Here is a 16,043-nt window from a genome sequence, read left to right as displayed (position 1 = left end):
TGTTGGAAATAAATACATATATATTTTATATATATACCTGTGTGGTGTCCTTTCATTTGGTAATTCAAGAGATTATAAGGTAAAACAAGCTGCTTTACATTCCTCTAAAGACTTAGCCTGAAGGCTGCTCTCCACAGCTACCACTAGGATAGCTTTCTTTAAAAGGTTGTCTTAAACCTATCTACCATAAGAGTCGAATTGTACTGGTGCAAGGTGGCCACTTTAACTAGTGACCAACATATACCAGGCAGTGGATCTCTGCCGGACACTAAGGCAGAGTCGAGGGTGGATCTCTGCCAGACACTGAGGCAGGTGATCTCTGGCCGACACTGAGGCAGAGTCCAGGGAGGATCTCTGTCCGACACAGAGGCAGAGTCCAGGGAGGATCTCTGACCAACACTGAGGCAGAGTCCAGGGTGGATGTCTGACCGACACTAAGGCAGAGTCGAGGGTGGATCTCTGACCGACACTCAGGAAGAGTCGAGGGTGGATCTCTAGCCGACACTTAGGCATGTGCAGCACAGGCTTTTTCTTATTGTGATTTTAGTCTCTTGGCTCAGGAAGGACACAGATTTTGTATCTGATGTCATCGTTTTCCCACCATAGAAAACATAGATGACATCCTCTGTGTAAGTCTATACATTGCCACCACTTTTTCCGCCAAGGGCGAAATGTAAACCGTCTTTGTCCAAACTAAAATTTGAAAAAATCTATAAAAGGTGTGAAAAATTACATTTGTGATGGAGTCATGTTAAAAACGTCAGTAGCTCTGAAACATGCTTTGACAGATGTTTCTCTGGTTCCCAAATTCTTTTTCTCCTGATGCCTTCACTCTTCCAAACTCAGCAGTGGACTATAGCAGTCTGGATGGAGTCAAGGCGGAGAGCTGAGGACACTCCTGGCGAGTCTTTCTAAGGCGTAGCTCTTTTCACCCTTGAGTACTCCAGATCCCATTTCTACTGAACCACTAGTGGCAGAATTTTCCACTGCATTTTACTCTGTAGCAGAGGAGATGTGAAGCTTGTGTAATAGGTCGGTAACATTTTCCTTTCAAAACATCTCTTAGTAATGCTTTTGCCCTTAACTCCTCTTTCTTGCAGCCTTCCCCCTTAAATGCGGCCATCTCTCCTTTTCTGTCATTCTGAACTCCTGTTTTGCCTGTCTTCTACAGGTCTCCAAAGCAGCCGTCGATCTCATGAACTACTGTGAGCAGCATGCCAAGAATGACCCCTTGTTGGTTGGGGTACCCACGTCAGAGAACCCCTTTAAGGACAAAAAGCCCTGCATCATCCTCTAGTCGCTGCTTGCGGCCAGGCCAACATCCTGCACCAATCCAACACGTCTTGAATCAGTGTGAAGGATTAAACACTAAGGGTCAGGGTTAGGTACAATTCAAAGCAAAATTTAAAAAGAAATTGGTGCTAGTATTTCAGAGGGGTTCAAAGTACCGAATGAAGAGCAACTTTTCGGATGACAGAAGAATTTGAGTTTCCATGCAGTGTATGTGGGCAGCAGACACTGACCCAGGGTAACGTGTGCGGACTGCGCTGGAGCACCAGAGGCGGTCCACGGATTCGGACATGGGTTGGTTGTTTCAGCTGCAGCACCTAAGATTGGCTTCGGGCTCCGATCTCTTCTGTACCAAGGCTCTATTTGTAGAGTCTAGAAAGTGAGGCTTAGAGGCGGGCCAGTTATTTGATTCTTTTGACAAAGATTGAATGCTTTTGAATATAATGGCTATCTTAACGTGCTGCTCTTATGCCCCTTTGGGAATCCTCCGAATCTTATCAGTTGTATTATTGTCTGTGAACATCTCATGAAAGAATGTGGTATGTGGCTGCATGACGGTCCCTCGACCGTGTGTAAATAGATGTATCATGAACTCTGGCAGCTTCTTAGAGAGCCTTAACAGATTCTGGGGTCCATTAGCCCCTCTGCATCCAGTCATTCTGAGTGTGTCACATTGCTGAGGGAGGTGGGCCATGCTAAGCCTGAGGGCAGGTCAGTTGAGGTGTGGCCATAGTAAGCTTGAGGTCAGGTCTGTTGGAGTGTGGCTATGCTAAGCTTGAGGTCAGGTCGGTTGGCGTTGTGGCCATGCTAAGCTTGAGGTCAGGTCTTTTAAGAGTGTGGTCATGCTAAGCTTTAGGTCAGGTCTGTTGAGATGGGGCCATGCTAAGCTTTAGATCAGGTCTGTTGGAGTGTAGCCATGATAAGCTTGAGGTCAGGTCTGTTGGAGTGTGGCTATGCTAAGCTTGAGGTCAGGTCTGTTGGCGTTGTGGCTATGCTAAGCTTTAGGTCAGGTCTGTTGAGGTGGGGCCATGCTAAGCTTGAGGTCAGGTCTGTTAGGAGTGTGGCCATGCTAAGTTTGAGCTTATATCTGTTGGGGGTGGAGCCATGCTAAGCTTTAGGTCAGGTTTGTTGAGGTGGGGCCATGCTCAGCTTGAGATCAGGTCTGTTGGTCTATGGTAAGCTTTAGATTAGACTTTATTCAGTGCTGACGAGGTGTGACCATGCTCAGCTGCAGAATGTTTTATTCTTTACCAGTAGAGCTCTGCCCATGCAAAGCTGTACATTAGACCTTATCCTGCATTGGTGGGTTGTGGTCAGCTTTAAGTTAGACGGTATTCTGCTCTGACGGTGCCACAGCCATGCTCAGCTGTACATTAGAATTTAACCTGTGCTGGTGGAAGTGTGGCCATGCTAAGCTGTAAAACTATACTTTATTTTGCTCTGGTGGAGATGTGGTCATATTAAGCTGTAGAATAGGCTTTTTCTGCTCTGGTAGAAGTGTGGCCATGCTTAGCTGTATATTTGGATTTAAACCGCAGGAGGTGAGGCGTGGCTCTGCTAAGCCCTAAGTTCGGCTCCATTCTGCGCTAATAAAGGTGCCATACTAAGCTTTACTTTAGGCATTATTCTCTATATTATCACTTTTATTTTATAAGCGTAATGACAAAGGACATTTCTAGATGGATTCTGTAAAACTCTTATCTACATTTTGTACTCTGAACTTTGGCCAAAGTGAATGGATGCAAAAAGGTGCCTACCAGCTGCTCCCTGCCTTCCCACTCATCATCCACTGCTACTTTCTGCAGTACTGTTAAAACACTGCGTCTTTCTCACTCTGTGACTGAGTGGGTACTCGTGTCCTTTCGCTGACCTTCTCACTCCGTTGAAGGCTTCTGCTAGTACTTGTCTTTCCCTTTCTTTCCATTTTCTTGATCTGTCCTAGGGACCAATGTTAAGTTTGAATTTTACTTACCCAGATGTGTTCACTGCATAAGGTAATGTCCACGGGCCTGGTGATAGATGAGAGTCAGAACAGGCACATCACAGGCATTAAACTTTGTGTTCAGGAGAGTTGGAGTTCACTCTATCCTGAGCCGCTCTCATATGATGTGTACACGGCCCTGCACCGTGAGCCTAATGTGTTACATATGTATATGTTCCTGTGCCATGAAGCTGATGGCATGCAATATGTACAAGTCTCCGTGCCACGAGCCTGATGTTCTATGAAAATACAGCAGGCCATGAGCCTGACGGTGTGCAATGTATACACATCCCTTTACCTTGAAGACATTCAAATATTCGCAAATTCCTGGTCACGAGTCTATTGGTGTATATGGTGTGCCACACAGCGTAGGCAATGCTGTGCAGTGCTCCCGATAGAGGATCCTGTGCCACACATCTTAGGCGATGCTGTGTAATGCTCCTGGATAGAAGGTCTTGTGCCACACAGCGTAGGCAATGCTGTGCAGTGCTCCTGGATAGAGGATCCTGTGCTGCACACCTTAGGCGATGCTGTGCAAAGCTCACAGATAAATAGGTCCTGTGCCACACAGCATAGGCGATGCTGTGCAATGCTCACGGATAGAAGGTCCTGTGCCACACAGCGTAGGCAATGCTGTGTAATGCTCCTGGATAGAAGGTCCTGTGCCACACAGCGTAGGCGATGCTGTGCAATGCTCACGGATAGAAGGTCCTGTGCCACACAGCGTAGGCAATGCTGTGCAATGCTCCTGGATAGAAGGTCCTGTGCCACACAGCATAGGCGATGCTGTGCAATGCTCCCGGATAAAAGGTCCTGTGCCACACAGCGTAGGCGATGCTGTGCAATGCTCACGGATAGAAGGTCCTGTGCCACACAGCGTAGGCGATGCTGTGCAATGCTCACGGATAGAAGGTCCTGTGCCACACAGTGTAGGCAATGCTGTGCAATGCTCCTGGATAGAAGGTCCTGTGCCACACAGCATAGGCGATGCTGTGCAATGCTCACGGATAGAAGGTCCTGTGCCACACAGCGTAGGCAATGCTGTGCATTGCTCACGGATAGAAGGTCCTGTGCCACACAGCGTAGGCGATGCTGTGCAATGCTCCCGGATAGAAGGTCTTGTGCCACACAGCGTAGGCGATGCTGTGTAATGCTCCCGGATGGAAGGTCTTGTGCCACACAGCGTAGGCGATGCTATGCAATGCTCACGGATAGAAAGTCCTGTGCCACACAGCGTAGGCGATGCTGTGCAATGCTCCCGGATAGAAGGTCTTGTGCCACGTAGTGTAGGCGATCCTGAACAATGCTTCCGGATAGAAGGTCTTGTGCCACACAGTGTAGGCAATGCTGTGCAATGCTCCCGGAAAGAAGGTCCTGTGCCACATACCGTACGCAATGCTGTGCCACGAGCCTGATGCTCTATGAATATACAGCAGGCCATGAGCCTGACGGTGTGCAATGTATACACATCCCTTTACCTTGAAGACATTCAAATATTCTCAAATTCCTGGTCACGAGTCTATTGGTGTATATGGTGTGCCACACAGCGTAGGCAATGCTGTGCAGTGCTCCCGATAGAGGATCCTGTGCCACACATCTTAGGCGATGCCGTGCAATGCTCCCGGATAGAAGGTCTTGTGCGCACAGCGTAGACGATGCTGTGCAATGATCCCGGATAGAAGGTCCTGTGCCACACAGAGAAGGCGATGCTGTGCAGTGCTCCCGGATAGAAGGTGCTGTGCCAGACACCTTAGTCGATCCTGTGCAGTGCTCCCGGATAGAAGGTTTTGCGCCACACAGTGTAGGCGATGCTGTGCAATGCTCCTGGATAGAAGGTCTTGTGCCACATACCGTAGGTGAGGCTGTGAAATGCTCCCGGATAGAAGATCCTGTGCCACACAGAGTAGGCGATGCTGTGCAATGCTCAAGAATAGAAGGTCCTGTGCCACACAGCGTAGGCGATGCTGTGCAATGCTCCTGGATAGAAGGTCCTGTGCCACACAGCGTAGGCGATGTTGTGCAATGCTCACGGATAGAAGGTCCTGTGCTACATACCATAGGCGATGCTGTGCAATGCTCCCGGATAGAAGGTCTTGTGCGCACAGCGTAGGCGATCCTGTACAGTGCTCCAGATAGAATGTCTTGTGCCACATACCGTAGGTGATGCTGTGCAATGCTCATGAATAGAAGGTCCTGTACCACATACCGTATGCAATGCTGTGCAATGCTCCCTGATAGGTCCTGTGCCACACAGCGTAGGCGATGCTGTGCAGTGCTCCTGGATAGAAGGCCCTGTGCCACACAGCGTAGGTGATGCTTTACAATGCTCACGGATAGAAGGTCCTGTGCCACACAGCGTAGGCGATGTTGTTCAATGCTCACGGATAGAAGGTCCTGTGCCACACAGCGTAGGCGATGCTGTGCAATGCTCCCGGATAGAAGGTCCTGTGCCACACGGCGTAGGCGATGCTGTGCAGTGCTCCCGGATAGAAGGCCCTGTGCCACACAGCGTAGGTGATGCTGTACAATGCTCACGTATAGAAGGTCCTGTGCCACACAGCGTAGGCGATGCTGTTCAATGCTCACGGATAGAAGGTCCTGTGCTACACAGCGTAGGCGATGCTGTGCAATGCTCCCGGATAAAAGGTCCTGTGCCACACAGCGTAGGCGATGCTGTGCAATGCTCACGGATAGAAGGTCCTGTGCCACACAGCGTAGGCGATGCTGTGCAATGCTCCTGTATAGAAGGTCCTTTGCCACACAGCGTAGGCAATGCTATTCAATGCTCACGGATAGAAGGTCCTGTGCCACACAGCTTAGGCGATGCTGTGCAATGCTCCTGTATAGAAGGTCCTGTGCCACACAGTGTAGGCGATCCTGAACAATGCTCCCGGATAGAAGGTCCTGTGCCACACAGAATAGGTGATGCTGTGCAATGCTCACGGATAGAATGTCCTGTGCCACACATCGTAGGCGATGCTGTGCAATGCTCAAGGATGGAAGGTCCTGTGCCACACAGCATAGGCGATGCTGTGCAATGCTCCCGGCTAGAAGGTCCTGTGCCACACAGCGTAGGCGATGCTGTGCAATGCTCCCGGATAGAAGGTCCTGTGCCACACAGCGTAGGCGATGCTGTGCAATGCTCCCGGATAGAAGGTCCTGTGCCACACAGCGTAGGTGATGCTGTGCAATGCTCACGGATAGAAGGTCCTGTGCCACACAGCGTAGGTGATGCTGTGCAATGCTCCCGGATAGAAGGTCCTGTGCCACACAGCGTAGGTGATGCTGTGCAATGCTCACGGATAGAATGTCCTGTGCCACACAGCGTAGGCGATGCTGTGCAATGCTCACGGATAGAAGGTCCTGTGTCACACAGCATAGGCGATGCTGTGCAATGCTACCGTATAGAAGGTCCTGTGCCATGGCCCTAGCAGATCAAAGGACTGTTGAGCCTACGGAGCTATCATATATTGCGGGAAGTGGCAGATGGGGTTAGTTCTGTGCTCGATATCAGGCTTATTTAAGTACCTGAAATTCGCCTTCTTGAAAGGCTGGAGGATTAGTGGCGGGACTAAGACCTCGAGCACAATTCTGGGGAAATGCGAAGTAAGCATGAATGGGAAAGGCCTGGTGTGAACTAAACAAGAAAGAGAAGAGAGCAACATGTGTGGCTTCTGTGCAAGTCTGTTTGGAAGCCAGTGATGCTGCATCTAATCATGGCCTTGCAGTCCCTCCGTTCTTCTTCTGTGACTCCTGCAGATGTGACATAAGCCTCCTTCTGTGAAGCAAAGCTAGTCTTGTGTAAAATGGTGGACGAAAGAGGTTCGGACCCAGGCCACTGTTATCACTGCATCACCAAGGATGTCTGGGGACCACTGCAACAGAATACGAAGCAGTCAATTATTAACATTTTCAACATTCCTTCCTTAAATTTAGGAAGAACGGGCACCTTGTATTTCTGTTAAATGCCCTAGCCTATAAGGGTCGACTTCTAGCGATGCGCTTACTAAAGGCATCGATTCTGAATTCTGGGTTCATAATCTAGATCTTTTCTCACTTCACTGAGTGGATGGGTGGCCTTAGCTCTAGTGACTATTCCTCCATCGTGCCTCACTCTTACTCGCCACCCTCTCAGCTTATGGCCACTTTACAGATGACCTTCTTTACCTCACTTGAAACTTTACAAGGTATATCTTCGTCTTGTTGGTTTATTTCTTTTTAGGTTGCATATTGACTCACTAACTTTCACCTCACTTGAATGCCTCCTACACCTTCACTGTTCAACATGTCATAGACCTCCTCCGCACCTCAGTGTAGTGTACACACCGCCCGTCATCCCAGTGGATCTCCCCTCACTCCAGTGTGGAATACAGATCCCCCACCACCATCACCAATGGTTTGTAGTCCTCCTTCTTGCCTTCGTGTTTAGACCCCCTCCATCATCACAGATCATTTCCAGAGGTGTATAGACCCCACCCTCACCATCCTCAGTTGTTTTCGATCTTCTGCTCTCCTGAGTTTAGTAGCCACCACATCACCATCCTTCGACAGTTTGTATACCACCTCCAAAATTCAGTGTAGCGACCTCCTCTTCACCTTACATAATATCTGCTAGACCTCTCCCAGGTAGTCTTTGTTCTCGCCTCTTTTGAAAGTTAGTAAGATTTCACTTAGTTTGACTTTTTTATTCTTGATAGTCCTTTGCTTCCCTCACAAATGAAAACCACAATAGTTTATGGACATATTTCTTACCATAAGATTTTGTGACCTTACCTGGTGGCTCACTTGATTCCTTCTCCAATATTTGTCTCACCATTTGCTCTTGCTCCCGTTATTCGTTTGAAGACTTCGTATCCACCCCCACTGAAGTGCCTTGACACTGCACTGATCTCAACATTGGGGGCTGCTACACTTTCTATGGACTTCTGATTCGCCTCATTGGCCCTCAGGCTTCCAGACTTCGAGGTTGTGGGAGGTGTCCTTCGCTAGGATCAGCCATATGTTTAGGACAGGTGTATCCTTACAAAGAGAGCCATGGTGGATGTGTAAGAAAGTGGTGGATTATGATATCGAGGTTGTAAGCACGTCAGACCATGTGGCTCTGCACAAAAGCAGCACATTATGATGGGCCCTGAACCATGGGCTAGGGCGCCCTGTCTGCTTTCTGTTCTCAGGTCAGCACATAGTAGGAGCCACCCCAGCTTATTGGGCCATGTTTGTGAAAACATTGGTCTGCACATATTTTGATAGACTCAGCATCTCTGTCGCACAATATAGTTTTCTCCATTAGCTGCTTCAGAGAAAAGGTGTCATCAGTGCTGAAAACCCATGCACAGGCAGTGAGCTCTTCACAAAGGGTGATTGTATCCGACTGCCCAAGGTGTGGTAATAAGAGTTTTAGAGGAAGGTGATATTCCTACAGAAAGGGGGTGGTTCTCCCACAGTGCATAGACCCAGCAATTGGTGTTCATAGGCGTTCTCTCAGTCTTCAGACATGGTGGTGGGTGTTTCAGAATATCAGGCTCATCCTGCAGGGCACAGGAAGCATCTGTGGGTGTTGCAGACCAGTGGGTCATCTTACTGCCTACTAAAACTAATAGGCGTTTCAGAGACCAGAGGTGGTGTCAGAGCGAGAGAAGTATAAATATGATACTCGCTGTGGCGGTGTCATCTTCTGAATCAATGTGGTCTGGTCCCAAGGCTGAAGTGGAGTACTGGCTATAGGAGGAGATAGGTAAGACAATCGTTTCTGTATACTTGTCCCAATACGCTAAGATCCAGGGGTAGTGTAGAAAGTTGAAGTGTCCCCAAGGTAACAGCCAGCCGCTCCCCTGGACAACATATAAGCATTTCATGAGGACTCCAGTAACCAGCATGCAAAGCCCTAGACTAACACATTTGCAGAATTTAGAAGGACTGTACAAGTCATTTTGTAGTCTCTGATCCCACCATCCTAGGCACTCCCCAAAATGGCTAGAGGTGGGCAAACCAGCAAAATGAATTGGCATTTCTGGGTTACAATTGAAAACGAATCCTCGGCACGTGCACTGTGGAACTAATACCGAATAGCTTGCGTAATGCCTTGGCTACGGAGGTCATCTTGGGTGTAGTGTGCAGCTTTACTCAGTGTTCGACCACCAAGTGCTGCAAAGACGGGGTGTCCCAGATGGCTACCTGTGAATCTGTGGCATCGAGAAGATGTATTGAAATGCAACAATCCACACCATGACCATGGAGTACCATTATGTAGCCACAGAAAGGCCATGAGAATGTTGCATCCCCTCTCTTCCTTTAACACTCCAAGTAATCGATCTTGCTATGTATCATGAAGTGGAATGGTAAACCGCAAGATCCCAGATGCAGCGTCATGCCCTCTCCCTAGGAGACACTATGTATTCAGGCATGCTTGAATGTCAAAAGAACCATTGGGTGGGGTTTCAGATGAGTAAGGTGTTCTTGCTAATCCACTTGGACAAGAGGGGGTGTTTCAAAAGAGGCAGATGTTCTCCCTGCTCCACATGGACAAGAGGGGGTGTTTCAGAAGAGACAGATGTTGTAACAGGTCCACATGGAAAAGAGGGGATGTTTCAGAACAGACAGATGTTCTCCCTGGTCCACATGGATAAGAGGGGGTGTTTCAGAAGAGACATATGTTGTGACAGGTCCACATGGACAAGAGGGGGTGTCTCAGAAGACAGATGTTCTCTCAGGTCCACAGAGACAAGAGGGGGTGTTTCAGGAGGGGCAGATGTGACAGGTGCACATGGACAAGAGGGTGTGTTTCAGAAGAGACGGATGTTCTTTGTGGTCCACATGGAGAAGAGGGGGTGCTTCGAAAGAGACAGATGTTCTGTCTGGTCCACATGGACAAGCAGGGATGTTTCAGAAGAGACAGATGTTGTGACAGGTCCACTTGGACAAGAGGGGGTGTTTCAGAAGAGAGAGATGTTCTCTCTGGTCCACATGGAGAAGAGGAAGTGTTTCAGAAGAGACCGATGTTCTATTTGGTCCACATGGACAAGAGGGGATATTTCTGAAGAGACAGATGTTGTGACAGGTCCACCTGGACAAGAGGGGATGTTTAGAAGAGACAGATGTTCCCTTTGGTCCACATGGACAAGAGGGGGTGTTTCAGAAGAGACAGATGTTCTCTCTGGTGCACATGAACAAGAGGTGCTGTTTCAGAAGAGATGTTCTCTTTGGTCCACATGGACAAGAGGGGTGTTTCAGAAGAGACAGATGTTCTCTCTGGTCCACCTGGACAAGAGGGGATGTTTCAGAAGAGACATATGTCCTCTTTGGTCCACATGGACACGAGGGGGTCTTTCAGAAGAGACAGATGTTCTCTTTGGTCCGCATGGACAAGAAGGGGTCTTTCAGAAGAGACACATGTTCTCTCCGGTCCACATGGACAAGAGGGGGTGTTTAAGAAGAGACAGATTTTGTGACAGGTCCACATGGACAAGAGAAGATGTTTCAAAAGAGATAGATGTAACAGATCCACATGGACAAGAGGGAGTGTTTCAGAAGAGGTAGATGTAAAAGATCCACATGGACAAAAGGGGGTGTTTCAGAAGAGACAGATGTTCTCTCCGGTCCACATGGACAAGAGGGGGTGTTTAAGAAGAGACAGATTTTGTGACAGGTCCACATGGACAAGAGAGGGTGTTTCAAAAGAAACAGATAGTCTAACAGGTCCACATGGACAAGAGGGTTTTGTCAGAAGAGACAGATGTTGTAACAGATCCACATGGACAAGAGGGGGTGTTTAAGAAGAGACAGATTTTGTGACAGGTCCACATGGACAAGAGGGAGTGTTTCAAAAGAGGCAGATGTTGTAACAGATCCACATGGACAAGAGGGGGTGTTAAAGAAGAGACCGATTTTGTGACAAGTCCACATGGACAATAGGGGGTGTTTCAAAAGAGATAGATGTAACAGATCCACATGGACAAGAGGGTTTTTTTCAGAAGAGACAGATGTTGTAACAGATCCATATGGACAAGAGGGGGTGTTTCAAAAGAGGCAGATGTTGTAACAGATCCACATGGACAAGAGGGGGTGTTTCAGAAGAGACAGATGTAACACATCCACACGGACAAGAGGTTTTTTTTATCAGAAGAGACAGATGTTGTAACAGAACCACATGGACAAGAGGGGGTGTTTCAAAAGAGACAGATGATGTAACAGATCCACATGGACAAGAGGGGGTATTTCAGAAGAGGCAGATGTTGTAACAGATCCACATGGACAAGAGGGGGTGTTAAAGAAGAGACCGATTTTGTGACAGGTCCACACGGACAAGAGGGGGTGTTTCAAAAGAGATAGATGTAACAGATCCACGTGGACAAGAGAGGGTGTTTCAGAAAAGACAGATGTAACAGATCCACATGGACAAGAGGGGGTGTTTCAGAAGAGACAGATGTTGTAACAGATCCACATGGACAAGAGGGGGGGTTTAAGAAGAGACAGATGTTGTAACAGATCCACATGGACAAGAGGGGGTGTTTCAGAAGAGGCAGATGCTCTCAGTCCACACAGGAAGAGTCTGCCTGGTTTAGCTGCTTGTGTTCCTCCGCAGATGGGGCTACAGTATTGGTTTGTGGTAGCTTTTATCGCTTGAGACGTAGTTTGGCAGTGGACACTTGAATCATTCTTTCTACTGAGTGCAGCAGGGCGCGTGTACCGTTCCTGAAGCCAGAATCTGCATTACTGTGAAAAACTTTCTGCAGGGTAGCCTCAAGAGAATGCCTCATAAGTCTGCTGTCAGTGAAGGTGGATATGAGACTGTTCTATGGCAGGGATGCTCGAGGCATTCTGTGAGCATGTAGCCTTGGTTTTCCATGCATTGTAACTTCTGTCCATGACAGACTCCATACCGTTCTTACCCGATGCTTAAGGCCATCTTCTCTACACTCTCTCGTTTGCTCATCCAGTTTTTCAATTTCATCTTCCGTTTGTTAAAATTTGTGTTCACCATCTCGGAATTCAAAGTTCAACTTTAATCCTTTTCATTGAACATTCATGTCAGACTTAAATACTAAATTGTGAGCCTAGTGTAGCGCCAGGACCCTCCACAAGTGTGCTTCTGGTTCCTGGTAACATTGAAGATACTCAGTCTGGACTCTACCCAAGCACCGACAGCTCTGGCATTGTGTGCTCTTTTCCGGGGCCACTGGTCAGCATATTCCGGTGGCCCCGGGGGAGACATGGCAGGGTTTGTGTTCTGGAGAGTGGAAGGAGACAGTATTGTGAGCCAGTGTATCCTACTGACTGTAGAACCAACTGGAATGGATCAGTCCTTGTTACACGCATTTATTGACCTTAAATAAACACACAGTGGGCTTGGATATGGAGCCCCAAGTGTCCAGATTGTATTCTCAGACATTCCTTTCAGTTTTTGCCAAATTTTGTCTGTTGCCAAACATATTTTGTATCGCTTGTGTTTCAGAAGGTGTCCTTAGATGTATTGTTCACTCACTTCTTTGCATCTTGATTTGAATACTTGACGGTGTGCTTGCAGCACCTTCTTGCACTGTGTTTAATATTTGATCGAATCGTTGTTACACAGTGATTAACAATAAAAAAAAATCAAACTTTTGATGTGACTAGTTCAGTTTGTCTGTTAGTGGTTGGGGCCGCAGCAATCCACCTACAAAGTGAGAACCTACGAGTGCTCCTTGGTCCGAATCCCTTTCTCCCCAGCCCCTACAGCCCCCAAATCTTTGAAGCAAACTAGGGAGTCCTTCATTGAAAGGCCCCCAACTGTCTACTGGAAACTGCATGAACCGTTCAATCCCTACACTGGTAAAGTTAGGAAAGTGCTTGAACCTTTCAATCCCTACACTCGTAAAGTTAGGAAAGTTCTTGAACCTTTCAATCCCTAAACTTGTAAAGTTCCGAAAGTGCTTGAACCTTTCAATCCCTACACTTGTAAAGTTAGGAAAGTGCATGACCCTTTCAATCCCTACACTTGTAAAGTTAGGAAAGTGCTTGCTTCTGTAAGACCTGTGTCTCCATCTGCCATAGGCCTGGCCGGTGTCCACGAGCTCCTAGACAGGTTCACTCTGGGAACCTAGCAACAAAAAAGGTCTAATAGCGTAACATGTCATATCAAGTCTATATGAAATGTCCAGAGGGCATCCCAAATGCTGGCTGATTTCGATCCCTTACAACACCACCCATGCAACGGTTTAAGATTGCACTAATGCCTTTGAGGTCAGATACTGGGTGAAAGTCTGGAGTAGTGTCCTATGGAGACAAAATACTGGGATTCCTGCTTGCAGTGGTGCATATGGTGGTACTACAATGACGGTGCCCTTATCTCTGCGCCAGAGTCATACATTATTGAGGGAACCTCCTCCTCTTTAGGCCTGGACGCGAGCATATGGTCGATTCATACAAAGGGCCTGAGCACACTGCAGTGCTAACCTCCCCTCCTCCTGTCCATTCTTCTGCATCAAGGCAAAATGGTTTAACCCTTTACATCCCAAGAACCTATTGTGGCTGACTTGGTTGCTCTTCGCTTTGGTCTGTAGAATACCTTCTGATGCACCTTGCTCTGTTCTTTCAGCTGTACATGTAGACAGACTGTGCCTTTACTGCGTTGTAAGAAAGTGGATTATTATTTGGGCTGGGCGGTCGCCCACCTCAAGGAATAATAACGGGGTGAACCCCAAAGACACTAAATGAATCTGAACTCAGCCCCTAGTAGTTATGGCACAGAGCAGACGGGACAATCTTATGCCAATGTAAAGTATTTAAGTAGTTCCATTAAGTATTAAAGTCAAAATGCCAAACAATACAAATCCCAAACTGAATTAGAAAAATAGTACATTTTTATTTAAAATGATAATAAATAAAGAACAAAATACACCAAATCCACAAAAATATATTGCGGGGAATTGGAGATATGAATTTTTAAAGTTTTAAGCAAAACATAGTGGCGATGATAGTCTATGGGAGCAGTAGACCGGGACATAAGTGCAATTCAGGCTGACTGAGATGGAGCACGGGTCCAATAGCCCGAGTGGGTTCGCCCCAGACAGAGTTAACCTTCTGATGTAGACTTATTTATGGAGCTCAAAATCCTTCTGTGGGACACCTGAAGCTGTATCAGATGAAGTTACATCAAAATTGGATAGCTTTGCTGCAAGGCCCCTGACTGCCTCAGAGGTCTTGGAAGTCCACAGCGTTTCTATGTCCCAGCTTTTCAGGGTTTCTGGAGCAGATCCCGTGGGACATTTTTAAGGCTCACAGGACCTCGGGGACAGCACTTGGGGGCCAGGACAAACTCAGAGGCCACAAGCAAGTTCTAGTCAGGACTCTTGCAACTTATGTTACTGTAACTGACCATTGGAGTCCACATCATTGTCCTGGATACAAGATTGAGCAGGTCCCTTCTTCATGACTCCTAGCAGGTCCAGACCTCTTCTGGTCTTCCACAGGTCCAGAAAGTTTTTCTGATGAGAGTATCACATTTATGGTTGGGGCTAACTGGTGGGTTGAGGTGACTCCTGGCTCCTCCCAAACCAATAGGATAAAGGCTCTCAGGGGCATCCCTACCAACTTTTTCAGAAGGTCCTGTTTGCCTTACTGCAAGCCACCCCATGCTCCCCCTTACTCCTAAAATCCATAATTGGGAAACTATTCCTCTGTTCATGGTTCTTGTGTCGACACAGAGGTGTAGCCAGGGAAATGAGCGGTCTGCTCCCCTGTGTCCACTTCAAACTAGTTCTGGGGTGGCTTTCCTCTCACTGGGTTCAGAGGTAGTCTGGCTAGTGTGGGCATTGGGCCAAAGGGTTTTCCTTCTTCAGGTCACTCCTTACACTAAACTATAAATGGGCAGACCTCACCTCTGTCACTTTGAAGTTGAGACGTTCCAGCATCCACTACAGCTGTCCTTCCTGGGCTAATGGGGATGAGATGCCACACACCCAGTCCATCCTTTCACCAGGTCTTAGCCATTATTGTGCTGTGTGAGCAGTCTTCACACCTTTCTAACGCCAAGCACTGGCTGGCCAGCTGCTAGCAGGCTAATGGAAATTAGCCTCCAGGAGCTTCTGGCATGGAAAATGTAGTTTTCTAAAGGGTACTTTTCCTAAATATTTATCAAAAATCTAACTTCACCAATGAATTTGACTGTTATTAAATATAAAGAAATAACCTTTGAGTGACTATTTTAGCCACTTCCTCTCAAAGATACAGAGTAAAGTTTATAATCTGTACTTTGACATTTTCTAGCATCCAGCTACAGCCCTGCTAGCAAAAAAAGTGTTTAGGGGATTGTAACTGGAGGAACAATCCAACTTTAATTTTGCACATTTTCCACACTTAATGCACCCAACCTCGTGCGTGGCAGGTTGTTCTTAGGAGTGACTTCTTAATATTTAAAAGCAGATTTTGCTGCCTATTAAAAAGGGTTGTCTTGACAAGTTTGATGACAGGTGTTTAGGCTGCTGCAGCCAGGCTACACATGGTAGGCCTGAAGCCATGTTTTACAGGCCAACCCTGTTAATGGCACCATAGGTGCTGCAGTCCACTGGTGGCCTTTAACTGTGAGGCCCTGGGTGTATTTCATACACCATATAGGGTCTTACAGGCAAGTTAAATATGTCAGTCAGGGCTAAGCCTATTTAATCATGGTTAAAAGTAGAGCACAGACACATTACTCCTGTTTAGCAGAGGTAAAGTGCACATAGTTTAAAAAGTAAAATAAATAGAGTCTATAAAAAGGCGCAAAATATAGGGTGACCATGATAGAAATTTGTCA

General features: G+C 47.3%; 1 protein-coding gene across 3 annotated transcripts in view; it reads left to right on the top strand.

Annotated features, from left to right (window-relative positions):
• Positions 1–12,871, top strand: part of GNG7 (G protein subunit gamma 7) — a 340,568-nt gene extending 327,697 nt beyond the window's left edge. For all 3 annotated transcript variants that reach the window (XM_085638528.1, XM_085638529.1, XM_085638527.1), the window contains one exon: positions 1,172–12,871. In XM_085638528.1, the coding sequence (XP_085494654.1) occupies positions 1,172–1,297 (126 nt within the window). In that variant the 3' untranslated portion in view covers positions 1,298–12,871. The remainder of the gene's footprint in view (positions 1–1,171) is intronic.
• The last annotated feature ends 3,172 nt before the right edge of the window (positions 12,872–16,043 follow it).

This window comes from Triturus cristatus, chromosome 12, assembly GCF_964204655.1.
Source record: "Triturus cristatus chromosome 12, aTriCri1.1, whole genome shotgun sequence".
In the NCBI taxonomy this organism is placed as follows: Eukaryota; Metazoa; Chordata; class Amphibia; order Caudata; family Salamandridae; genus Triturus; species Triturus cristatus.
The sequence above is the reverse complement of the archived record's forward strand: the minus strand, read 5'-3'. Positions and strand labels throughout refer to the sequence as shown.